Genomic DNA, 23,501 nt, shown 5'->3' with positions numbered 1-23,501 from the left:
GATTTATTATATTGATCGATTGCAACATCTGATCTGCAAATCTCCACTGTGTCTCTCTGTCGCCCTCTAGGTATCAGATAGTGGTAGAGATTATTCATGCCACCACCATCAGCAGCCTGCCTCAGCTCAAGAAGCAGAAAGGTAAAAGGCCGAATTATACTCTGTTAAAGAAGGTAAAAGGCCCAATTATACTCTGTTAAGGACGGAGACACACCAATTATACTCTGTCAGGGATACTCAACTTGCTTTGCCCAGGGGCCACTTTCGTGAAATGATAGAAGGCCAGGGGCCAGTTAATAAACAAACAATATACATTTTTCTGTAGAGGATTGTAGGTTTTTGGGGTGTCAGCCAGAGTTTAGTCTGACTATGTTGCGCACACCGGATAGTTAGTTAGGTTAAGTTAGTTAGGTTAAGTACATACATAAGTGCCTGGGTAGCAAGCAGACGGCAGTATTTGACAATTTAGCAGCTAAATCATAGATTATTGAAAGATATTCCATATTCCAGACTGAAATGCTATAACAGAAGTGGAGTATTGGCCAGAATGACATGAACATTTGGACACTTATTCAGCGGGTATCTTGCATGTTGCGTTCAGGTGCACTGTAAAAAAAAACAAGTTGAGTATCACTGCTCTATGTTAAAGATGGAGACACACCAATTATACTCTGTTAAAGATGGAGACACACCAATTATACTCTATGTTAAAGATGGAGACAGACCAATTTTACTCTATGTTAAAGACGGAGACACACCAATTATACTCTATGTTAAAGACGGAGACAGACCAATTATACTCTTATGTTAAAGACGGAGACACACCAATTATACTCTTATGTTAAAGACGGAGACACACCAATTATACTCTATGTTAAAGACGGAGACAGACCAATTATACTCTATGTTAAAGACGGAGACAGACCAATTATACTCTATGTTAAAGACGGAGACAGACCAATTATACTCTATGTTAAAGACGGAGACAGACCAGTTATACTCTATGTTAAAGACGGAGACAGACCAATTATACTCTATGTTAAAGACGGAGACAGACCAATTATACTCTATGTTAAAGACGGAGACAGACCAATTATACTCTATGTTAAAGACGGAGACACACCAATTATACTCTATGTTAAAGACGGAGACACACCAATTATACTCTATGTTAAAGACGGAGACACACCAATTATACTCTATGTTAAAGACGGAGACACACCAATTATACTCTATGTTAAAGACGGAGACAGACCAATTATACTCTATGTTAAAGACGGAGACACACCAATTATACTCTATGTTGAAGACGGAGACAGACCAATTATACTCTATGTTAAAGACGGAGACACACCAATTATACTCTATGTTAAAGACAGAGATACACCAATTATACTCTATGTTAAAGACGGAGACACACCAATTATACTCTATGTTAAAGACAGAGATACACCAATTATACTCTTATGTTAAAGACGGAGACACACCAATTATACTCTATGTTAAAGACGGAGACACACCAGTTATACTCTATGTTAAAGAGGGAGACGGACAGAGCCTTCTGTCCATCCTCTGAAAGGTAAAAGGCCCAATTATACTCTGTTAAAGACGGAGACGGACAGAGCCTTTTGTCCGTACTCTGAAAGCTTACGAATATGCATGAAACGGAGCAGAACCACACACACACTCACACATTTGACTCTCTACTGTGAGTGTATTGCTTAACATGATAGCAACGTGAAAGACTCATGGTAGTGTGGGTAGTGATGATTACACAGTTTGAAACGGATGCATTTATTTTCGTATCAACATGGAGTATAATTGGGCCTAAAGACTCTGCATTTAGAAAAAATGCTTTATCCAAAACTTTTGGAAGTTCGTGGAATGTAAACATACTGGTGTTTGGGGGGGGAAGCTGCATGCTAAAATATTTTTAAATTCAGTACAATAAAACAGCCCAATGTTCAGCAGGTACTTCCTGAACAGTGCACACTAATAAATCAATCTTAACCCAATTATAGCAGTACACCAACAATATATTGGTGTGCATGTAAACTTACTCCTTACACATCAACATAAAGTAGTTTGTAACCATATGGCTACAAACTTTGCCTAACCTTTTTTTAACACATTGAGTGCCACAGCGCTTCAGTAAAATTGTCTGGAGCCTGTGCCAGATTCACTTCCATTCAGTTGAAAACAGCTATAGAATTTTTTCTATTAGGGCTATATGGACAGGACTGGACTCTAATGAAACATTGGACACTCCTGCTTCTTTCAAAGAAGAAATTTGGTTTCTAGACAGTTCCATTATGAAATGACAGCCTCTGAAAGAAGAGCACTTTCAAGGGTTTTCTGCTGTCTTTTTTACTTTTCAAGATAAAGTCACTTTTATGAATACTTTTTGCACTCTAATTTCAAGCACATTCACTGACTCTAGCTACTATTTTCTGATGTAGTGACATGGTGTAGTTCTGTGCAGCCTGCGTGCCCCACCCCCCTCTCCCCCCCTCTCCACCCCTGAGCTGCGGGCTCCTCCCCACACGCACACAGTCTGTTTTCGCTGCCTCCGTTTTTGCCCCGGGCGGATCCCAGCGCAACAAGGAAATGGCAAACGGGACTGAAGGAAAAGGTTTGGCCGTTCGGCTTCGGGTGCTGCCTTTCTGGCAGGGAATCGTGTGGAGAAACTATATGCAGACAGATAGACAGAAGCAGAAGAGCTCAGTTGTGGGCGCGGATCGCAGCCAACTGTCAGCTGCAGACAGAGCAATCTATATGGCTCTGGCTGCAGCATGCATCGGTTTCGCTTTGATCACGGCTTTCTCCGCTTTCTCCTGCACAAAGTAAAGGATCTGAAGTGGGTGGCGCAGCTCCCGTGTAGATGTTTAAGGTGGCGCCGTGTGATCCCTTGAAGGGATTCATGCTCACTGGCTGGGTACGACCTTAAACAGCAGAATTATAAAAATAATATGAATTATGATTTTAGGACGTCCACAGACGTCCTTGGCACTTCTCGTTACTTTTTTTTAGGACGTCCACAGACGTCCTTGGCACTCAATGTGTTAAGATGGGCACTTTTTGCCTTTATCAGATTGGACAGGACAGTAGGCAGACAGGAAAGGTGGGGAGAGAGAGAGGGGACGACACGCGGCAAAGGACCCCCGAACCGGCCGCGCGAAGGACCGAGCACCCGCGGCATGCGCGCCACCAGGCCTCACCTCACCTAACCTTGCGAGACAGATGGATTCGCATGAGATCATGAGATCACGATCATGCGACAAATTCAGCTTGCCACGCTCCAATCTATAGGTTTGAATCCGAACCACCAGCGTGTGACCTCAGCGAGAGGGAACCCGTGATAGATGTGATAGACAGATGGTTTATCCAATCACCTGCCAGGTATTTTATGAAAGTGCCTGCCCTTTGAAATGGGTTCCCGAGCGACTCTTTCCCGGATGGTTAGGTGAAAACAAACCATCGGGCATTGTCCGGTTAGGAGTCACCGATATTTACATTAAAGAATATCCTCCAGGGTATTTTTAGCTTTCAGACAACAGTTACTAAAGCATGTGTACCGTTTGAAAAAAATTCTCCAAAGACTGGAAAAAATACCAAGAATGATTGCTAACTTGCTCCCTGATTACCATGAGTTGGGATAGCAACACAGTAAAGCAATAAAGAGTTTGTCATGCCTTTACAGTAATGAACAGCACACCTTGAGCACGGCTTTGTCCAGTCAGATTGCTTTGCTGAAACTGCCCACTGAATAACATGAAGTTAGATCTAGCAACTATTCTCTAGCAACTCTTTGGGGCATCCTGCGAGCTCAGTGGACCCACACTAGGTATTAACAATGCTGTTTCCAAAGCTGGCTCTTACCCTCTGTCATCCCGTGCCATCTCTCTCTCAGAGCGAAAAGGTAAAGAGTCAGCAGCTATGAAGGCAGACCTGCTGAGGGCCAGAGACATGAAAAGATACATCAATCAGCTCACTGTCGCCAAGAAACAGTCTGAGAAACGGATCAGACTAATGGGCGGGCCAAATTATGAGAACAACGAGGAAGGAGGGACCGATGAGGGCGATGGACCTCAGAGTCAGAGGGTAAGACTTTTAATGTGCAATGTGATACTTCATTGATCCCTGTAGGAAAGTTCTCTTTTCTGTCCCCCCCCCCTTCTCTGGGAGGCCAGGTTCAGCTACAGAACAGCAGTCTTGGAGCTGGTAGGGCTTCAGTGTCTTGCTTTAACACTTTAGATGCATGGGGACTTGAATCCAGGTCCTCCGTTTGAAGGATAGTCTCCCTACTTACTATGTGACCTTGCTTATAGAAGTATTCTGCCATCTACAGGCTCAAAGGTGGTATTATTAGAATAATGCTTTTGTAATTGTGGTAGTTATGAGACCACACGGGAGAGTTAACGGAAAGAGAGGGACTTTAGATCCAGAGGGTAAGACCATAGAGCAGTGGTGGCCTAAAGGTTTAGGAGAAGACTTTGAATCCAGAGGGTAAGACCATAGAGCAGTGGTGGCCTAAATGTTTAGGAGAAGACTTTCGATCCAGAGGGTAAGACCATAAAGCGGTGGTGGCCTAAAGGCTTAGGAGAAGACTTTCGATCCAGAGGGTAAGACCATAGAGCAGTGGTGGCGTAAAGGTTTAGGAGAAGTGAGCTTGTGACCCGAAAGTCATCTGTTCAATCCCCTGGACGGTCAGGATAAATCTAGCTGGGGAAAGTGAAAAAGCAACGCTTGCCCCTCCCTCATTACCACCACAGAGGTGCCCTTGAGCAAGGCCTGTAACCCCAACCGCTCCAGGTGAGCGGAGCAGTGGCCAGCAGATCAGACTGTGGTTGTACTGGTCAGCTTCCAGGTGTCTGAATGTGAACAGGGCGGTCCTGAAAAAGAGAGCATTGCTCTCAGCGAGACTCCCCCTGTATAAATAACGGTAAAAAAACAGCAGTAATTTAACTTCTCAATCATGTGCTACTGTGACCCAAGATCATGCAAGTTTTAATTCCAACCATGCTCATGCTGGACCAGCCATGCTCAAAATAATGTATGTATGGAGAAATAGTAAGCTACGAGCCCTGTGCATGATGGTGTAAGGTACTTTGAATAAAATCATCCACCAAATGGCTTATGTTTTGTCTTTTGCTCTCTTCTCCCCTCCAGATCCTGCAGTTTGATGACATCATGTGTAATCCAGGTTACAGGGAGCATTTCAGACTTTACATGGAGAGAGTTGATAAGAGAGCTCTGATCAGCTTCTGGGAACTGGTGGAAACACTGAAGACTGCCAACAAGGTGACCTATACACAACTACAGTACACACAGGTTTTACAGGGTGTGCTTAGGTACCCACCTATTTTCAAAAACACTTGTCCACTGTGGAAATCAAGATTGTTCACTTTCTCATTGGCCCATGTGATAGGCTCTTGTAATTCTTCTGGTTCTCATTGTTGCAGGAATGATAATAGTGTCTGTTAATTAAATGTGTGTTTGGCAGAATGAGGTGCCCCAGATCGTAGGTGAGATATACCAGAAGTTCTTTGTGGAGGGCAGGGAGTTTCCGGTGGAGAAGGTTCTCCTCAAAGAGGTCCAACAGAGTCTGGTGGGGAACAGAGGAACAGAAGTCTTCATTAGACTACAGGAACAGGTAACTACTATTGTTCTTACTAGAATTAACTATGTTAGCATCAGTAGTCAATGTCATAGTGGGGAAATGTATGCTCAAAAAGGTTCAACTGTCTCTGGTGTTGCACAGTGCTAATTTGAAAGTGTTCTACAGTAGATAAATACAAAGGTTCTATTGCTCTCACCCATTAACCATGGCCAGATTAATCAGCCCCGTATTGGTGTAGAGATACAGCAGATGTTTTCAATCTAATTTACTTAATTTATTCTCTAGGTTGCTGAGACAATGAGAGAGCGATACTACCCCTCCTTCCTGGTTTCTGACCTCTACGATAGGCTGATTAGACGAGACGAGCAGCGCAGCCAATCGCATTGCAGCACTGAGGGAAAGGAGGATGGGGTCAGATACATGCATAATATACACATGCAAAATGTTCACCTATTTAGACAATCATCAAAATTAACTTGACATTCCTTTTTGTATTTATGTGTATCTGTTTCTGCATATGTGTAACTACTGTATGTGTTTGTTTGTAGTGCCAGGGTCTAGATGCAGGAGAGGAAGTGTGTGATGAGGGCAGTAAAGGAATTAACGAGCAGGCTAGTTACGCTGCCACGAAACTCCGTCAACTCTACGACAAACTGGAGTACAAGCGGCAGGCCCTGGGCTCCATCCAGAATGCACCCAAACCTGACAAAAAGGTAACAAAATGCACCTAAACTTGACAGAAGGCTGGCTTTGGGGTCAGTTCAATACACACACAAACATTGTGCTCGTATTGTATGCTTTATTGGGCAGTATAGAAGAGGGTGACAGGAAATATGGAGGGAGTTGACAAGCAAGAGAAGTGTAGGTGAGATGAGAAGGCTTTAAAAGAGACTGATGATTAGGCATTAAAAGAGACTTTGGATCAGAAGATCAGAAGATTTGAAAACATAACTCATCTGAAAGCTTGTACCCCCCTTAATTTATTCATCAGATAATGCCATTGGTTTGTTTCTGTAACTGTGTTGAAATGGCTCTGTCTGTCTCTGTGTGTGTCTGCAGTTGGTGAGTAAGCTGAAGGAGGAGATCGGAGCCATGGAGAGAGAGCACAGTGAGCTACAGCAGCACATCAGCAGGACTGACTGGTGGTGTGAAAACTTGGGCCACTGGAGGGCAACGATTACCACTGCTGAGGTGACTCACTAGCTACATGGCTACTAGCTGCTGATGTGACTCACTAGCTACGTAGTCCAGTAAAAATGTCACTAGACCTCACACTAATTGCAACAAAACCAAACTCAACTGATTTTGTATCCTCAATATGTCCTCAATGAAGGAAAAAAGTGTTAAGGAAATGTATGAAGGGAAATTTTTGAAAATGACCTATATGATGTTACCAAAAACGTTTTTTTATTTATTTTTTAACACGTTGAGTGCCAATGACGAGATATCTCGGCTTACAGGATCCAACCGTTGAGTGCCAAGGACGAGATATCTCGGCTTACATAAACATTTTTTTTTTTTGACGGTGGGACATCGATCAACCCCTTTTACGTCTCCTATACCAATATTGGAGGAAGAGAATGTGTATAATCTATTTTACCGACCAGCTAAGTGGCGACAGTGCTCTCCAGACAGAGACAAAGCCGAGCAAAAACAGCCGCGGGTCCGCGGGAGAAAGCCATTCTCAAGGAAATAGCTGGGCGAAAACGCTTTCGATTTCACACACACACACACACGCACACGCACACGCGCGCGCACACACACACACACACTCGAGTACCTTTGAGCATAAATAAGACCAGAATCGCAAAAGCTTCTTCAAAGCTCTCAGCCGACACCTCAAGAAACGAACGAGCCCGTTTTACAGTAATCCAGACTGCCCGAGAGCGGCCGCGGAGCCAGCAGCAGCAGCACAGACGGAGGGAGGAGTTTGGAGACACACAGACACACACACACACGCACACACACACACACACACACACACACACACACACACAGAATACAGTATACAGACTTGCCCAAGGGCACCCATAATCACAGGCACGTGAGGTGGTTCTAAAAATCCATTTATCTCAAAACTCTCTGAAAATCTCTGAAACCATGCTGTACTCAACGGCTAATATCTACATAACTACTAACTCTACAAACTAACTCTTTTAGACAGAGAAAGCACACATTCTATTAGTTCTTTTTAGATGATTGGTGTTCACGAAGTCTTAACAGAAAAGAATCCTCGGCTCTTGTAAAATGAGCCAGAATCCTCAAAAAAAAAACTGGCAGAACCTACCTACAGCATTGAAAAAAGGGCTGGCAGTCAATGTGTTAACATTTTATTTTATTTTATTTTTTATTTTTTTTATTTTCTCCTTGAAGCAAAAAACACATACAGGATATAAGTGATGAGATTTATGGCACATTAAAAAAAAAAGGCTTCCATAGGCTACCATCATATTTAGGTCATTTTCAAAACTTTCCCGTCATACATTTCCTTAACACTTTTTTCCTTCATTGAGGACATATTGAGGATACAAAATCAGTTGAGTTTGGTTTTGTTGCAATTAGTGTGAGGTTGACCCACATATTTGCGTAAAATGCCTGGACTAACGTGGCATAGTAGCCGACTGACTCATTTACTGTATCTATTGTTATGGTGTGAAAACAATTGGGAGGGCTGCTATTGCAACTGCTGAGAGAAACTAAATGTAATGTTTAGTGCGATATTAGCATCTTAAACTATGCATGTGTATTCCAGGCTACAGAGGAAGGTGGTGAGACCGTAGCATGTTACAGTGTGTGTGTTAGCCTGGAGGAAGGAGAGGAGACGGGCAACAGTCGCTGGAACGTCCAGCGGAAACTCACTGAATTCCAGACGCTGCACCGCAAACTCACCGAGGTAACAGTATGACGTGTGTGGATGTAACACTCACTTTATAAATGGCAGCAAGGAAAATACATTGGAGTGTTTTGGTAATATTATAGTATCCTTTTTTTTTTTTTTTTTTTTTTTTTTATCCCATTTTTATCCCCCATTAGTGCTAATTTTATTTATTTATCCTGGTTGCTGCTCCACCCTCTGCCGATCTGGGGAGAGCCGAAACTGGCTCCATGCTTCCTCCGAGACATGGGCAGTTAGCCAGCCACTTCTTTTCACCTGACAGGGGAAGCTTCACCGGTAGGACATAGCACGTGGGAGGTTCACGCTATTCCAACCAGTTCCCCTCCCTCTGAAAGGTGCCCCTAACTACCAGAGGAGGCACCACATTAGCAACCAGGATATTGCATGTTTTGGTGAGGGGTTCCTATATGAAGGAAACCCCCAGGGGGCATGGGGAGAACATGCAAACTCCACACAGAAAGGCCCTTTTGATTCCTTCAATATTATAATATAATATTATTATTATAATATTACCGTAATAGTAATGTAAATAATATAAAGTAATATTATAGTATTCTAACCAACTGCACCCCTCCACCTAAGAGCAACGTTTGTGTCACTGTAGCATTGGGGAGGAGAGTCTCCACATAGCATGGCAGTCGGAAGATTGGTTAAAACAAGCGAAAGAAAGAGATCCCACAGTAACTTGATCATGGGCTTATTGCAGATCGCACACCACCATACGCTTGAAAACAAAGCAGGCTCTGGAGTTAATTTGAAACACTTCCAGTCTCTTTCCTAGACACAGTTTCCCCTCAGGGACAAATAAAGTTAATCTCATCACCATAAATTCATTTATATCATATCTGATAGTACTGAGAGTGGTGTTGTAAATAAAGCTATATTCTGCATAGTTGTTATCTTATAATGCACTATTATTTTCTAGAATGAAAGAGGCCATATGGAAATGTATTGCACAATGCTCACAATATAAATTCCCCTGCAAAAACAAGGAGAGTAAACAGAAAAAAAAGTTCTGGCAGTGGTGCCAATCCCAGCGCCATGCTTATTACCATGAAATCACTCTGTCTCTCTCGCTCTCTGTCTTTCTGTCTCTCTCTTGCTCTCTCTGTCTTTCTCTCTCTCACTCTGTCTTTCTGTTGCTCTCACTTTCTGTCTCTCTCACTCTCTCGCTCTGTCTCTCTCCCTCTCATGCTGTATTTCTGTCTCTCTCGCTCTGTTTTTCTGTCTCTCCCTTTCTGTCCATTACATTACATTACATTACGTCATTTGGCAGACGCTTTTATCCAAAGCGACTTACAGTAACACACTTTTTGTCAGCAATAGAGCAATCAACTATGGAGCACAGTCTATGACAACTACAAATCCTGAAGGAACAGTGGTACGAGTTTTAGTTTAGAGTTTTTTTTTTTTTTTTTTTTTTTTTATTAATATAATATTAAATAAAGAGAGAGAAAGAAGAGAGAGAAAGAAGTTAGATCAAGAAGGGCCCAGATGGAGCCTGAAAAGGTGAGTCTTTAGTCTTTTCCGAAAGATCGGCAGTGATTCAGCAGTCCTGACCGAAGGTGGCAGCTCGTTCCACCATTGGGGTGCCAGGGAGGAGAAGAGTCGAGATCGGGATGAGCGACTTTTGAGCGCCCGTAGCGAAGGAGGAGCGAGGCGCCCTGCACTGGTAGAGGAGCGAAGGGAGCGGTGAGAGGTTTGGAACCTGACCATAGATTGCAGGTACAGGGGAGCTGACTGGTGTACTGCCCTGTAGGCCAGTACCAGTGTCTTGAATTTGATGCGAGCTGAGATGGGAAGCCAGTGGAGGTCCCGGAAGAGGGGAGTGACATGAGAGAATTTGGGTTGGTTGAATACCAGACGGGCTGCAGCGTTCTGAATGAGCTGAAGCGGTCGGATGTCGGTGGCAGGTAGGCCAGCCAGGAGCACGTTGCAGTAGTCCAGGCGAGGGACGATAAGTGACTGGACCAGGAGTTGAGTCGCTTCTCTTGTGAGGAAGGGACGGATTTTGCGGATGTTGTAGAGGGAGAACCTACAGGAGCGTGCTGTCGCAGCTATGTTGGCAGAGCAAGACAGCTGGTTGTCGAGGATCACCCCAAGGTTCTTAGCTGTTTGGGAGGGCAGTACAGTGGTGTTGTCGATGGAGATGGAGAGATCTGTGAGAGGACAGTCTTTCCCTGGGAGGAAGAGTAGCTCTGTCTTACCAAGGTTGAGCTTGAGGTGGTGGGCAGACATCCAGTCGCCAATGTCCTTGAGACATGCAGAGATGCGAGCCTCGATTTGAGTGTCGGAGGGGGGGAAGGAAAGGAAAAGTTGGGTGTCATCAGCATAGCAGTGATAAGAGAAGCCATGAGAAGAGATCACATAGGCAAGAGATCTGATATAGAGAAGAAAAAGTAAGGGGCCCAGGACTGAGCCCTGGGGGACACCAGTGGTAAGAGGGCAGGATCTGGAGACGGACCCTCTCCATAAGACCTGGTATGAGCGGTTCGAGAGATAGGAAGCAAACCAGGATAGTGCAGAACCTGTAATGCCGAGGTCAGACAGAGTGGAAAGAAGGATTTGGTGATTGACTGTATCGAAGGCAGCAGACAGGTCAAGGAGGACAAGGACAGAGGAGAGGGATGAGGCCTTAGCAGTGTGAAGGGCCTCTGTGACCGCAAGAAGAGCTGTCTCAGTGGAGTGCGAAGCCTTGAAACCGGACTGCAGAGGGTCCAAGAGGTCATTCTGGGAGAGATAGAGAGAAAGTTGTTCGGACGCTGCTCGTTCAAGGGTTTTGGAAAGGAATGAGAGAAGAGAGACAGGTCTGTAGTTCTGAATAGCAGTAGGGTCAAGGGAGGGTTTCTTAAGCAGAGGCTTGACTCTTGCAGCCTTTAGATCAGGTGGAACAAGACCAGAGGACAGAGAGGAGTTTATGAAGGTAGTGAGGAAGGGAGATATGTCAGGTGAGATGGTTTGGAGGAGAGAGGAAGGGATGGGATCGAGGGGGCAGTAAGTGGCTCGGTTCGAGCTGATGAGTTTAAGCACCTCATCGGGAGAGAGGGGGGAGAAGGAAGGAAATCCAGGGACAGCGGGCCGAGGAGCAGGATTGGAGTCGGGAGTGTTAGTGAGGGTGCTTGGAGGATGGAAGGAGGAGCTGATGTCATCCACCTTTTTAGTAAAAAAGGTTACAAAATCATCAGCAGAGAGGGAGGAGGGAGGGGGGGGGGGGGAGGGTTGAGGAGCGTAGAGAAGGTGGAGAACAGTTTACTGGGGTTGGATGCAGAGGACTGGATTTCAGAGATGAAGAAGGAGGTTTTTGCTTTGGAGACAGCAGAGGTGAAGTTGGAGTGGATAAGATGGTAGGAAGAGAGGTCTTCAGGGTGGTGTGATTTTCTCCATTTTCTCTCAGCTGCCCGAAGCTCTGTTCGATGAGTTCGCAGAGTTTCGGTTAGCCAGGGAGCAGGGGGAGAGGATCGGGCAGGTTTAGTGGTGAGAGGGCAGAGAGAATCAAGAGCAGAGGAGAGAGAGGATAGAAGAGCGGTGGAAGCCTCGTCAGCGGACAGGAGAGCAAACTGCTCGGCTGAGGGAAGCAAGGAGAGGACGGTAGAAGAGAGGGAGTCAGGTGAGAGAGTTTTTAGGTTGCGTCGGGAGGGTGATAGAGTGAGGGGGTGATGGGAGGGAGGAGGGGATGGGGATGGGAAGAGAGAAGGTGATAAAGTGGTGGTCAGATACAGGAAGAGGGGTCACAGTGAGGTTAAAGGTGGAGCAGGATCTGGTGAAGACCAGGTCAAGCACATTTCCTGCTTTGTGAGTAGGAGGAGATTGAGAGAGGTAGAGGTCAAAGGATGCGAAGAAGTTAAGGAAAGGGAGAGAATTTAAGGTTACTGGCTGGATGTTGAAATCACCCAGCAGGATGAGTGGAGTACCATCCTCAGGAAAGAAAGAGAGAAGGGTGTCCAGCTCGTCCAGAAAGTCGCCTAGTGGACCAGGCGGGCGGTAGATTACCACAATGTTGAGTTTGATGGGTAGGGATACGGCAACTGCATGGGACTCAAAAGATGAGATAGACAGATAAGAGAGAGAGGTGACAGTGTAGGTCCATTTGGGAGAGATGAGGAGACCAGTGCCTCCACCACGGCCAGAGGGCCTGGGTGTGTGTGAAAATGAGTACGCAGCAGAGAGGGCTGCAGGAGTAGCTGTGTTTTCTGGGATGATCCAGGTCTCTGTGAGAGCTAGGAAGTGGAGGGTTTGAGATAGAGCATGAGCCGAGATGGTCTCAGTTTTCTTAACCGCCGACTGACAGTTCCAGAGACCTCCGGCAATGGTAAAAGAAGTAGTGGTGCGTTTAGGGTAGGAAAGATTACCAGGGTTACTACACCTGAAGCTGCCGTGTCTACGGCGTCTGTGGGCTGAAGCTACAACAGGGATGGGGAGAAAACACATAGTTAGGAAGAGGAGTAGTGAGAATAAGAAGTGAGAATAAGATAAGTAGAAAAAGCCTGTCCCTCTCTTGTGCTGTCTTTCTGTCTCGTCTCTCTCACTCTGTTTTTCTGTCTCTCTCTCCCTCTGTCTTTCTGTCTCTCTCTGTCTTTCTGTCTCTGTCTTTCTGTCTCTCTCTCCCTCTCCCTCTCTTGCGCTGTCTTTCTGTCTCTGTCTCAACACTGTCTTTCTGTCTCTCTCATGCTCTGTCTTTCTGTATCTCTCGCTCTGTCTCTCTCACTCTGTCTTTCTGTCTCTCTCGCTCTGTTTTTCTGTCTCTCCCTTTCTGTCCCTCTCTTGTGCTGTCTTTCTGTCTCGTCTCTCTCACTCTGTTTTTCTGTCTCTCTCTCTCCCTCTGTCTTTCTGTCTCTCTCTCGCTCTGTCTTTCTGTCTCACTCTCCCTCTCTTGCGCTGTCTTTCTGACAAGTCGTATATTTAGCTGCTGTGTTGCAGCTTGTCCTCTCTTCTCCCAGCAGGACGGCTAGTTTGTTGATGTTAGGGAGGCTTCTGAAGCCTGGGTGGATCTGTTCCATTTTGGGGTAATATTCATTTCTGATAGTGTTATATTTGGGACTCTCCTCTCTCACTCTGTCTTTCTGTCTCTCACTCTGTCTTTCTATCTCTGTCTTGCTCTCTCTGTCTCTCTTGCTCTCTCTCTCCCTCAGTGTTTTCCGTCACTGAAGAAACTCCAATTACCGTCACTCAGTAAACTACCCTTCAAATCTATTGACCAGAAGTTCCTGGACAAGAGCAAAACTCAGCTCAATGCCTTTCTCCAGGTAAACATCCAAACTGTACAGTACATACATACACCTATATTCACACTAGACTTTACTAATATTACTGCTAACTAAAGAGACAAATTCAGCTCCGTTCTTGTACAACTATATTATAAAAAATTAATCCAGCAACACTGAGTATTACCAACTAATTTAGATAATGGCAAAATGCTCAATGCATTTCTCCAGTTATCTACTGTAATAGTTTGTTATAATTGCTTCTCTACAGGTTTAGATGTACACACTTGTTAGCCTGAACATAAGACAGCCAACCTTAATACAAGAGAACGCCTAGCTCAGTGCTCACACTGCCTTCCTGTAGCCCAGGGGTGGCCAAACTTTTTTGGTTGAGGGCTGCATACAGAAAAATATAAGGAGTCGCGGGCCAAACAATATTAAGCGCGGCAGTTTTCGCGGAAAAAAAATTGGACCAGAAAACCCTTGTGTCATCAAAAATTGAATTTCTACCCAAATAAATATATGACACATAGTTTATTGATGTTCTCACCTATTACAATGGGTATTTCTGTATGTTATCAAATTTTCTTTTCCTGTGGCAACAGGTTAAGACAGAGATAATTTAACATAACATTAGTATTAAACATTCATTCAGTATATATATATATTTTTTATAAATAGACCATGTCAGGGTGCCCAAGTAGGCTATAACCCATTTTCAATGGTTTTAAATTGAAAAAACGAAATGGGGGGAATCCATTTTTTTGTTTTTGTTTTTCAGTTTCTTTTTGTTAATGTTTTTGTTTTTCAGTTTTTTCCCCCGTTTTCCGTTTTAAACTTTGAAACAGAAAAATGTTTTTAGCAAAAAAATTTTTTTTTTTTTTTTTTTTCTAAATTCATGGCGGGCCACTTAAAAACTGGCAGCGGGCCGCAGTTGGCCCGCGGGCCGTAGTTTGGCCACCCCTGCTTTAGCCTATAGTCATAGCTCTACAATGTTGATTGTGTGTGTGTGTGTGTGTGTGTGTGTGTGTGTGTGTGTGTGTGCGTGTGCGTGCGCAGCGTTTATTGACAGATGAACGGTTGTGCCAGTCAGAGGCGCTCTATGCGTTCCTCAGCCCTTCCCCAGAGCACCTCAAGGTAAGGGGTTTGACAATAAGACACTCTTAGGGCGTGTGTCCACATAGCATTTGTCAGCTTCTTTTTGGTGTGGAAAACATGCTGCCTGGCTGTGGAGGACTTTTTGTGAGGATAAATAAAATATTGTCAGTTCACAGACCAACATATATACAACTTCATAAATTTGGTTATGTTCCCTATAAATCAAGAAAGGTGGAATACATTGGGAGTATAGTATCTTGTTACTTAAGCATGGAATTAGAAACTTGTTTTGTGAAATTTGTATCTCAGTGGTAGTGACTCGTACCAGATCTAGACCATAAAATATGAGATTATAGCTACAATTTATATTGTCATACATTTTTCTGCTCCATCATGCACATTATGACTTTTCTGCAGTTCTGTGTAGCTCAAAGTGCAGAGCGGGGCACTAGCGCTTCGGATCAAAGCGCCCACCAAATGGCATATCTTAATTTCAGAATATTTTATAGTGTGGGTATATTGATGTTGATCCTGGAAGGTGGTGCCTATCCAGACACAATTGTCATTCTCTCTGGTCTGTCACTATATAGCCTTGTTTCATAATGTATTTTAATTTTAATTAACCTTTATTTAGCCAGGAATATTCCCATTGAGATTCAGAATCTCTTACAAGGGTGTCCTGGCCAAGACAGCAACATGACAAGTTTCACATACGCATAAAAAGTTTCACATAAAAGAACAGACACAAGACAGCAAATTACATCAAACAGTTAGCAGTGTTGAGAGTTTAAGCATGTGCATTCAGTGGTCAAATAGTCCTTAATCCTGTTTTTATAATCTTCCGTGGTTATAAAATAATCTAGTTTAAGGTGACTCTGTAGCTCACACCAAGCTGAGGATGCAAAAACATTAAAAGCACTTTTACCAGAGAGAGTGCGGGTTCGAGGAATGATCTACATCATTTGTCCACAAGGACTAAGCTTGCAGCTACTGCTAGCTAGTAGCTTTAGGAGTCAGTAGAGAATGTAAATACAGTAAGAAGGCAATTCATGTAACATGGTATAAGGAAGGCAAACCAACTTTCTCATACAAACTGCAATGATGTGTGCGGAACCCCGAATCAGAGACATGTCGTTGTTGTATAGTGATGATGAATCATTGTTCCATGTTTATTTGAAGGTGATGTCCATTCAGAAGAAATCATCTTTCTCCCTGGCCTCCTTCCTGGAGAGACTACCTGGCGACTTCTTTTCCCATACTGAGGTCCACACACACACACACACACACACACACACACACACACACACACAGGGCTAGTAACATAAGGCCGCGGCCATACTGATCCATTAGAAAACGGACAGAATTACTAACGGATAGATTCATATCCGTTAGGTTGTTTTGGAATGTCAATGCTATTTAAAAAAACACCATCTCTGATTTGCGGCAACGTCCTGAAAAAGTTCAACTGGGTCGAATTTTCTGTCCATCAAAACAGACGGAAATCTGACAGACGGACATCAGCGCTGCCCAGACAACGGACAGCTCATTGGAAATGAATTGAAAAGAATGGAGACGGACTAGCTTTGAAAGGGTGTATAATCGTGTGTGTGTGTGTCCCTGTACCTGGTGTTTCTAGGAGGAGGCTGAGGATGACAGCGACCTGTCAGACTACGGCGATGAGGCAGATGGGAGGAGGGACGCCCTGGCTGAACCCTGCTTCAGGCTCATAGGAGAGATATTTGAGCTCAGAGGAAGTCAGTACACACACACACACACACACACACACACACACACACTGCTGTCTTTACAAGCAATGTTGTATTTTCCATTTTTAACAGATGGCAAACAAAGTCCAGCATAAAACATAATACACAGGAAACACTGGGTTGCTTTTCACACACCTACAGGAAGTCAAATAAAAGGGAAGGGAAAAAATGCTCTGGACTTAATGAGTTATGGACAGTGGGCTTTACTGTACAATGGGTACAACAGATACAGCGCTTCTGCCTGAAGGCTACAGCTATTTTTTGACGAATGCTACCTATCTCAACCTAACTACAAAGTTGTCTATTTTGGATTTTCCATATGCCAATGGAAGTTTTCTTTGTTGTCTGTCTTCATTGTGTAGCTGGTAGTCAACTTCAATTCATTTTCTTGAGTGCTATGGACTGTTGTCATCATTTCAAGAAATAAATACACATTCTACATGTTCTTTTCTTCTTCTTCTTTTTTATACCTACAGTAAAAATAGGCCTATATGGGAGGTAATCTTTCTCTATGGCCTTGTGCTAAAACAAAATTAATGCATTGTGAGGAGGGGGTGAGCATGCCAGACCAGGTGTTACATAGCTTCTGGACCCTCCAGTTGAGACAATCACACATCAGAGAGAAGACTATCTACTATACTTCATCTACTGTTACTGAGTCTGTATCTGATCATCCTCTGTTCTATCATCTTCTTCTTCTGTCCCTCCTCAGTGTTTAAGTGGGTGAGGAAGACTCTTATTGCACTAGTCCAGGTGACGTTTGGACGAACTATCAACAAGTAAGTAGCAAGTCTGAACTTCACAACCACATAGTATGTCTTCACTCATTCACTGAAACCGCATCTAATGTCAAGACAGTTGAGGATTACAGTTAAATATACAGTAGTTCTAACTATCTTCATGTCTTTATCACAGAAAAAGTCTGTTTTCAACAAGCTTTCTGTTTGTGTCTCTATTTCTATCCTAGTGCTTATAACTGTGATAACTGTTCCAATTTGTTGCTTATGTCAGTAACAAGGTTAACATTATTCATGCGGTATTGCTTCATTTCAGGCAGATCCGGGACACCGTAAACTGGATCTTCTCTGAGCCGATGTTGATGTGTTACATCAACGTGTTTAGGGACACATTCTGGCCCAATGGGAAGTTGGCGCCGCACATCAAGGTCCGGACCGAGTCCGAACGCAGCGATACCAAGGAGCGGGCTCAGCAGAAACTACTGGACAATATTCCAGGTAACATTGGAAATTATACAACACGTAGTTCCGACCAAGCAATCTGATTGGTCAACTAGACATTTGGACTGTTCTCAAATCAGTGTAACAGCACACCTAGGCGTGTTCAAATGAAAAAATGCCTCAGATTGTAAAAAACATAACTTGTCTGAGATGACAGGTTGAGAGGCGGGTCATAGTAGCATGTCGATGATTTAATTTGACAATTCTGGGGACTGGCTTTGGCATTGGCCAATCCTGGCGTGTTCCACCCCCAAATCGAGTGGAATTCAGCGTGTTGTCGTGCTTCGCGAGTGGGATCCGCCGAGTACCAGGCAGCCAGCTACTTCTGTGTGGAACGAGCTGACAATCTGATGCATGGGTGCTGCCTGCCGGCCTGGAATCTCCGAGGGGCGACCCCTGACAACCAGGCTCTCAGGCGTGCACCATTATCGCTATAACCTAACCCTACATTACCGTTTGATTTATTTAGTATGTTCCATACAATTGGCCAAGTTAGTAGTTAGTTTATGGGCTAGAAATTCTGTCAGATGACAGGCACTAGGTGCCATTTTCTCCTTCATTTGGAAGAGAAAATTATCCTGAAATGAAGATTTGATTGACAGCTGCCATGTCGTGATATGATTGGTTGAAATGGGGTAGAAATCTGATAGTACTAGGCAGGGGCGGACTGGGACCATAATTCAGGCCGGGCATTAGAAACCATGCAGGCCAGGCCAACACGCGCGGACACACGAAAAATTTGGGCCTTTTGAAGCAAGATTTGGTGAATATAATGCTAACGTGATGTTACATGTTATGTTACCTATTTGTTCACTAATATAAATAAATAAATACAAATTAGTGTTAATTTAATTTCTCTCGAATATTCTAGAGGCAATAGACAATTGTCTACCACTGATATTGTAGTTTAGGCCAAGACACAACATAGGCTCCTTGCTTTCCACCTCTCTGCACCTCTTCTCTTCTCCATTTTGGCACCATTGAACAGCAAGCCCCTCCCATCCGCGCTGGGGTCTCAGCAGCTTCTGACTGAAAAGTTAACTCATTCCTACCTGTCTGCAGCCTGCCTGCCTGCAATCTGCGCAACTAGGAACACTTATACATACTGGCCTGCTGTTCAGTGTGTGGCCTGGCCTGCACAATTTTTTTTTTTTTTTTTTTTTTTGCAGGCCAGGCCACCGGGCATCTGCCTGATTATGCAGTCTGCGCCTGGTACTAGGTGACGTCAGCAAACTGTAGATTTTGCATCGATGCTGTAAGCTAGCTGCTGGTTTCCGATGAGAGGCTGGCTAATGTTTGCTAGCTCAACCTGGCTGACTCAACGGGGCCTATTTCTTGTCTAATGGAAATGGAATGAACACTACTAGCAAAAAAAAAAAAATCAGAGCTAATTGCCCCAAAATATGAACACCTGTTTATATCTTGTATTTTGTTGGTAACTATATAATTGCAATATTACACTTGAGGGTGTGCTTTACCATCATTATTGGCACGACCGAGGTGCATTGGAAGTTGGAAACCCTCATTAGTGTTTTGCTTGCCCCTGTGTTTACCCTGCCTTTTCAACACAAAATTGCCCCCGTGAAAAGGGTTTATCTGGCTGCTCAAATCATTTCTGAATACTGTGGGGGCGTGGTCACATCACATTCTATCTACCTGCCCAGTGTTCTGAGCAATGTCATGCAAACTATATGAACAGTATGGGGATGCAGCATGGACATAACACCACTTTTTTTTTTTGCAATTACAGCATGGGCTGCTCTTTGGGGAACGCTGCGCTAGACTCCATGTGCTTTAACTTCTGACCTCTCGACTCTGTCTCCATGTGCTTTAACTTCTGACTTCTCTTGTCTCTTTACTCTGTCTCAATGTCATCTCCGCTATCAGAAGCCCTAGCAAATCTAGTTGGCCAACAGAACGCCCGCTACGGGATCATCAAGATCTTCAATGCCCTGCAGGAGGCTAGTGCCAACAAACACCTTCTCTATGTAAGCGCAAGACATAAACACACCACCATTACTAATATCCTAAAGGGGGGGGGCAAAAAGACAGATTTCACAGTATTTTTGTCTGTATTTATCATGTACAGCAGTGGTGTAGTGGAGGGTAGACACAGGTAGACGCCGTCTACCTACTTATTTTTCAGACGGCTTTGCGTCTACTCACTTCTAAAGCTCCTTTGATGCGCGTCCATTCAAGTATTTTCTCTTTCTGCCTAAAGTCTCTGCCGGGCAGATTGAGATTCCACCAGGAAACGTTGCATTACGACCGCGAGGCGGACACTGGAGCTGGTAGCAGTCTGTCTAGTGTCTAGTGAATGCCTGTGTCCACCAGAGGCGTGCCCGAAGCGGTTCTCCGCTCTGCTCCACTAAACAAATCGGCCTGTGTATTTTCGCTCCTCTCTTTGAGTTGCGTCAAGCAGCACAGAGCAGATCGAGCTGGACAGGAATTCACGAGAATAATAAAATAAAACATCCTGTCGATTTTCGAAATAAAACTTGTTACTGTAAGTCAAGAGAGAAACAGTCACACATTGGGGGGAGAAATTTAGCCTGCTTTCTATAATAATGCATCCCTCAATTACTTGAATGCTTCCATTATTTTGGCAGCTACTTTGGTTCAAATTAACTTCGTGAGTTGGTTTGAAATTTTTGTATCAATGAACTAAATTCAGTAGACTAATGCTCAGGTTATGGTAGCCTAACTGTTCTCATTGTTACATTGTAGCCTACATGTATAATTCAATCAGAATGTTGTTTTTGTGGACACCAATAGTGACTGCCCAGCAAAAGTAGTTGAAACTAGATCAAATAGCGGCCGGGGGGGGGGGGGGGGGGGGGGGGGGCGTAAATTACAGTCGACCCACTTCTCCAGGGACCACTACACCACTGACGTACAGTTACATAAAATTCATGCTTACTTTATTGTCTTTCTCTCTGTCTCTGTTAGGTATTGATGGAGATGTTACTCAAGGAACTGTGTACTGAACTTAACATGGAGGTGGAACACATCTGAACATACTCTTTGGGTGAAACTAGGGTTCTGCTAGTTCATATTTCAGGCCTTTCTGTAGCTGACCAATCATAACCTGCCACGCCCAAGGGAGAGATGATGTTTTTGTTTCAAGCTGAGACAGAAAGGAGCTGTGTTGGTCATAACAGACACAGGACCATTCTGTTCAACTGTTTTGTGAAGCCATGCAGGGCTGGCTTGACAGCACAATAGAAAAGCTGAAGTTTCTCTCCTTGTGAAGTGGACATCTTGTGCAGGGCTGGCTTGACAGCACAATAGAAAAGCTGAAGTTTCTCTCATTGTGAGGTGGACGTCTTGTGTCTACAAGGAGGAATAAAAAGCAAGGGATGCCAGCACTCAATGAATGTCCTTTCAAGGTTTTTATGCTTTTTATTGTTACTTTTGTGCCGTGCACCTGAATTTTTACTCTTATTTGGTGAGTGTGCTCACTACCTTTGCAAAGCTCTGCTAGCAAGGAGTGTGTTTGGTCTATACAAGGAGGAACCACACGGATTCTGACTCCTCCATGTTTAGATCACAGTCTCACCAGAGCGATCACACTTGTACCACAAAGCCTGCCTTCAAAGGTATCTTAGTACTAAAATAAGGGGGCCCGGTTCCGCTCCGTGGCGCACAATTGCTCAAGTGACATCACTGATGACATCACAATTGCTTGAGTGACATCACAATTGCTCAAGTGACATCATTGATGACATCACAATTGCTCGAGTGACATCACTGGTGACATCACTGATGACAAGAAATCATCTCGAGCCAGAGAAACTCCTGTAGAGGGTGCAAAGCTAAACACACGAGTTGGCATGAGTTTAGTCACACCCCAAAAAAAGTGTGCGCCCATGGCACATCCTGTCCAGAGCATGGATTTCTAGTGTAGATGACGAGGCTTAAGTAACGTCTTGTGGAACTAAAGGTGAACGCAGCCAATGGAGCCTAAGTTGAGCTTTTCTGTTGCCCTGTAAAGGCAGCCAGCATGTTTTTCATTGCCCACAGACCTCTCAACATTCCTCCAACACACAACCTGAGCAACAACACTTGTGTTCTGTGATCGTTGTAAAAAGAAAAGGCTTATAATTGTGCAATATAATGTCATGTAAAAGTCATTGTGACACTTTTATTTGTGATTGATAGATTTTATTTTTACCAAAAATTGTTTAGAGAGCGTTTATATAAGCAATAAATTGCCACAAAAAATTGTGACATTTTTTGTTTCTTGATTTTTTTGTTTTGTTTTGGTATTGTGAAAATAAATTGTACACAACCTACAACCGGGGATACTAAAGAATATTTCATGCTACTATAATTGGCGATGTGTCTGTTCATCTGGAGTTGCCTCCAATCACCTCCAAGCAAAAACACTGTTCAGGTGTCAGGTTTGGTGTGTGGGCAAAGTGTGCCAATAGGGGGCGCTACAGCAATTTTAGGATATTGAGATGAATACAACAAATAAACAAAAAAAAAATCGTCGACAAATGTACAGGTTTGAAGTGGATTTGAATGCGTGCAAGCCGTGCATCACTAGATATTCACATCATCAGGTGTACTAAATTGATTATAGCAAAAACTGTTCAGATGTGCAAATGTGTATTGTTGGTGGTTTTCATTTATCAAATAATGTTTACAGATGGAATACAACTATGTGCAACTATCTACTGCAATATACATACAATGTAGACCAGTGGTTCTCAACTGGTGTAGCCTCAGGACCCACTATTTTCCTTGTCATGAAGTCGCGACCCAAATTTCCGATTTTTTTTTAAACCACTCAAATTTATTGCACAAAAAATAGCGCATTAATTTAATACACAATGCGTTCATGCACTGTTATAAACCTCAAATGAACAAAAAAGTGCAACAGAAGTGCAACTAGGGCTAAAAACCAATTGAAATAAGGCAGACTTGAATTACAGGCCTATTAAATTTAAACAAGTCAAACTGGTCATGCTCAGAAAGTCTTGTTTGAACTGTATGAAATATGAAATAAAGGCAGACTTATCTTGAATTACAGTACATGCCTATGTTTTTAAACAAGTTAATAATAATAATAATAATAATAATAATAATAATAATAATAATAAAACAAGTTAACCTGGTCATGCTAATCCAGTTTCAATAGTCTGAATTTAACTAATATGAAATAAAAAGGCAGACTTTTCTTGAATCACAGGCAGGCTATATGCTTTTTAGTTAAACTGGTCATAACTTTTAATTAAACTGGGGCCATGCTAATCCAGTTTCAATCATCTGAATTGAACTAAAATTAAATATGAAATGAAAAGGCAGACTTCTCTTGAATTACAGGCAGAGCATATGCTTCAGCTTGTTAAACAAGTAAAACTGGTCAGGCTAATCCAGTTTCAATAATCTGAATTTAACTCAAATGAAATCAAAAACATTTTTTTTTTTTTTTTTTTTTTTTGGGCCAATGTCCGCGACCCAATCAAAACGGCCCCGCGGTCGCGACCCACCAGTTGAGAAACGCTGATGTAGACTATAGTGAAGCAAGAAGGAATTGAAAAACTTTTTTTTTCATTAAAACCACAGGATCGCAAATCAAATCACATAATTTATGATATTCCACAGCTCTTGCATTCTCAGGCACAATACAGCCACTATAAAAAAAACAATTAAGATGTAAGGGACCTGGTATGA

General features: G+C 43.4%; 1 protein-coding gene across 3 annotated transcripts in view; it reads left to right on the top strand.

Moving 5' to 3' along the window:
* snx25 (sorting nexin 25) overlaps nucleotides 1-22,038 on the top strand; it is a 35,776-nt gene extending 13,738 nt beyond the window's left edge. For 2 of the 3 annotated variants that reach the window (XM_083651967.1, XM_083651968.1), the window contains 16 exons: nucleotides 71-141; nucleotides 3,911-4,101; nucleotides 5,170-5,301; nucleotides 5,504-5,653; nucleotides 5,906-6,031; nucleotides 6,169-6,333; nucleotides 6,680-6,811; nucleotides 8,373-8,513; nucleotides 13,646-13,759; nucleotides 14,777-14,854; nucleotides 15,995-16,078; nucleotides 16,452-16,569; nucleotides 17,294-17,360; nucleotides 17,635-17,816; nucleotides 19,707-19,807; nucleotides 20,769-22,038. In XM_083651967.1, the coding sequence (XP_083508093.1) occupies nucleotides 71-141; nucleotides 3,911-4,101; nucleotides 5,170-5,301; nucleotides 5,504-5,653; nucleotides 5,906-6,031; nucleotides 6,169-6,333; nucleotides 6,680-6,811; nucleotides 8,373-8,513; nucleotides 13,646-13,759; nucleotides 14,777-14,854; nucleotides 15,995-16,078; nucleotides 16,452-16,569; nucleotides 17,294-17,360; nucleotides 17,635-17,816; nucleotides 19,707-19,807; nucleotides 20,769-20,834 (1,918 nt within the window). In that variant the 3' untranslated portion in view covers nucleotides 20,835-22,038. The remainder of the gene's footprint in view (nucleotides 1-70; nucleotides 142-3,910; nucleotides 4,102-5,169; nucleotides 5,302-5,503; nucleotides 5,654-5,905; nucleotides 6,032-6,168; nucleotides 6,334-6,679; nucleotides 6,812-8,372; nucleotides 8,514-13,645; nucleotides 13,760-14,776; nucleotides 14,855-15,994; nucleotides 16,079-16,451; nucleotides 16,570-17,293; nucleotides 17,361-17,634; nucleotides 17,817-19,706; nucleotides 19,808-20,768) is intronic. The other variant, XM_083651969.1, reaches the window with a different exon arrangement.
* The last annotated feature ends 1,463 nt before the right edge of the window (nucleotides 22,039-23,501 follow it).

This window comes from Poromitra crassiceps, assembly GCF_964638095.1.
Source record: "Poromitra crassiceps genome assembly, chromosome: 15".
NCBI lineage: Eukaryota > Metazoa > Chordata > Actinopteri > Beryciformes > Melamphaidae > Poromitra > Poromitra crassiceps.
This window is presented reverse-complemented; position numbering and strand designations above follow the sequence as displayed.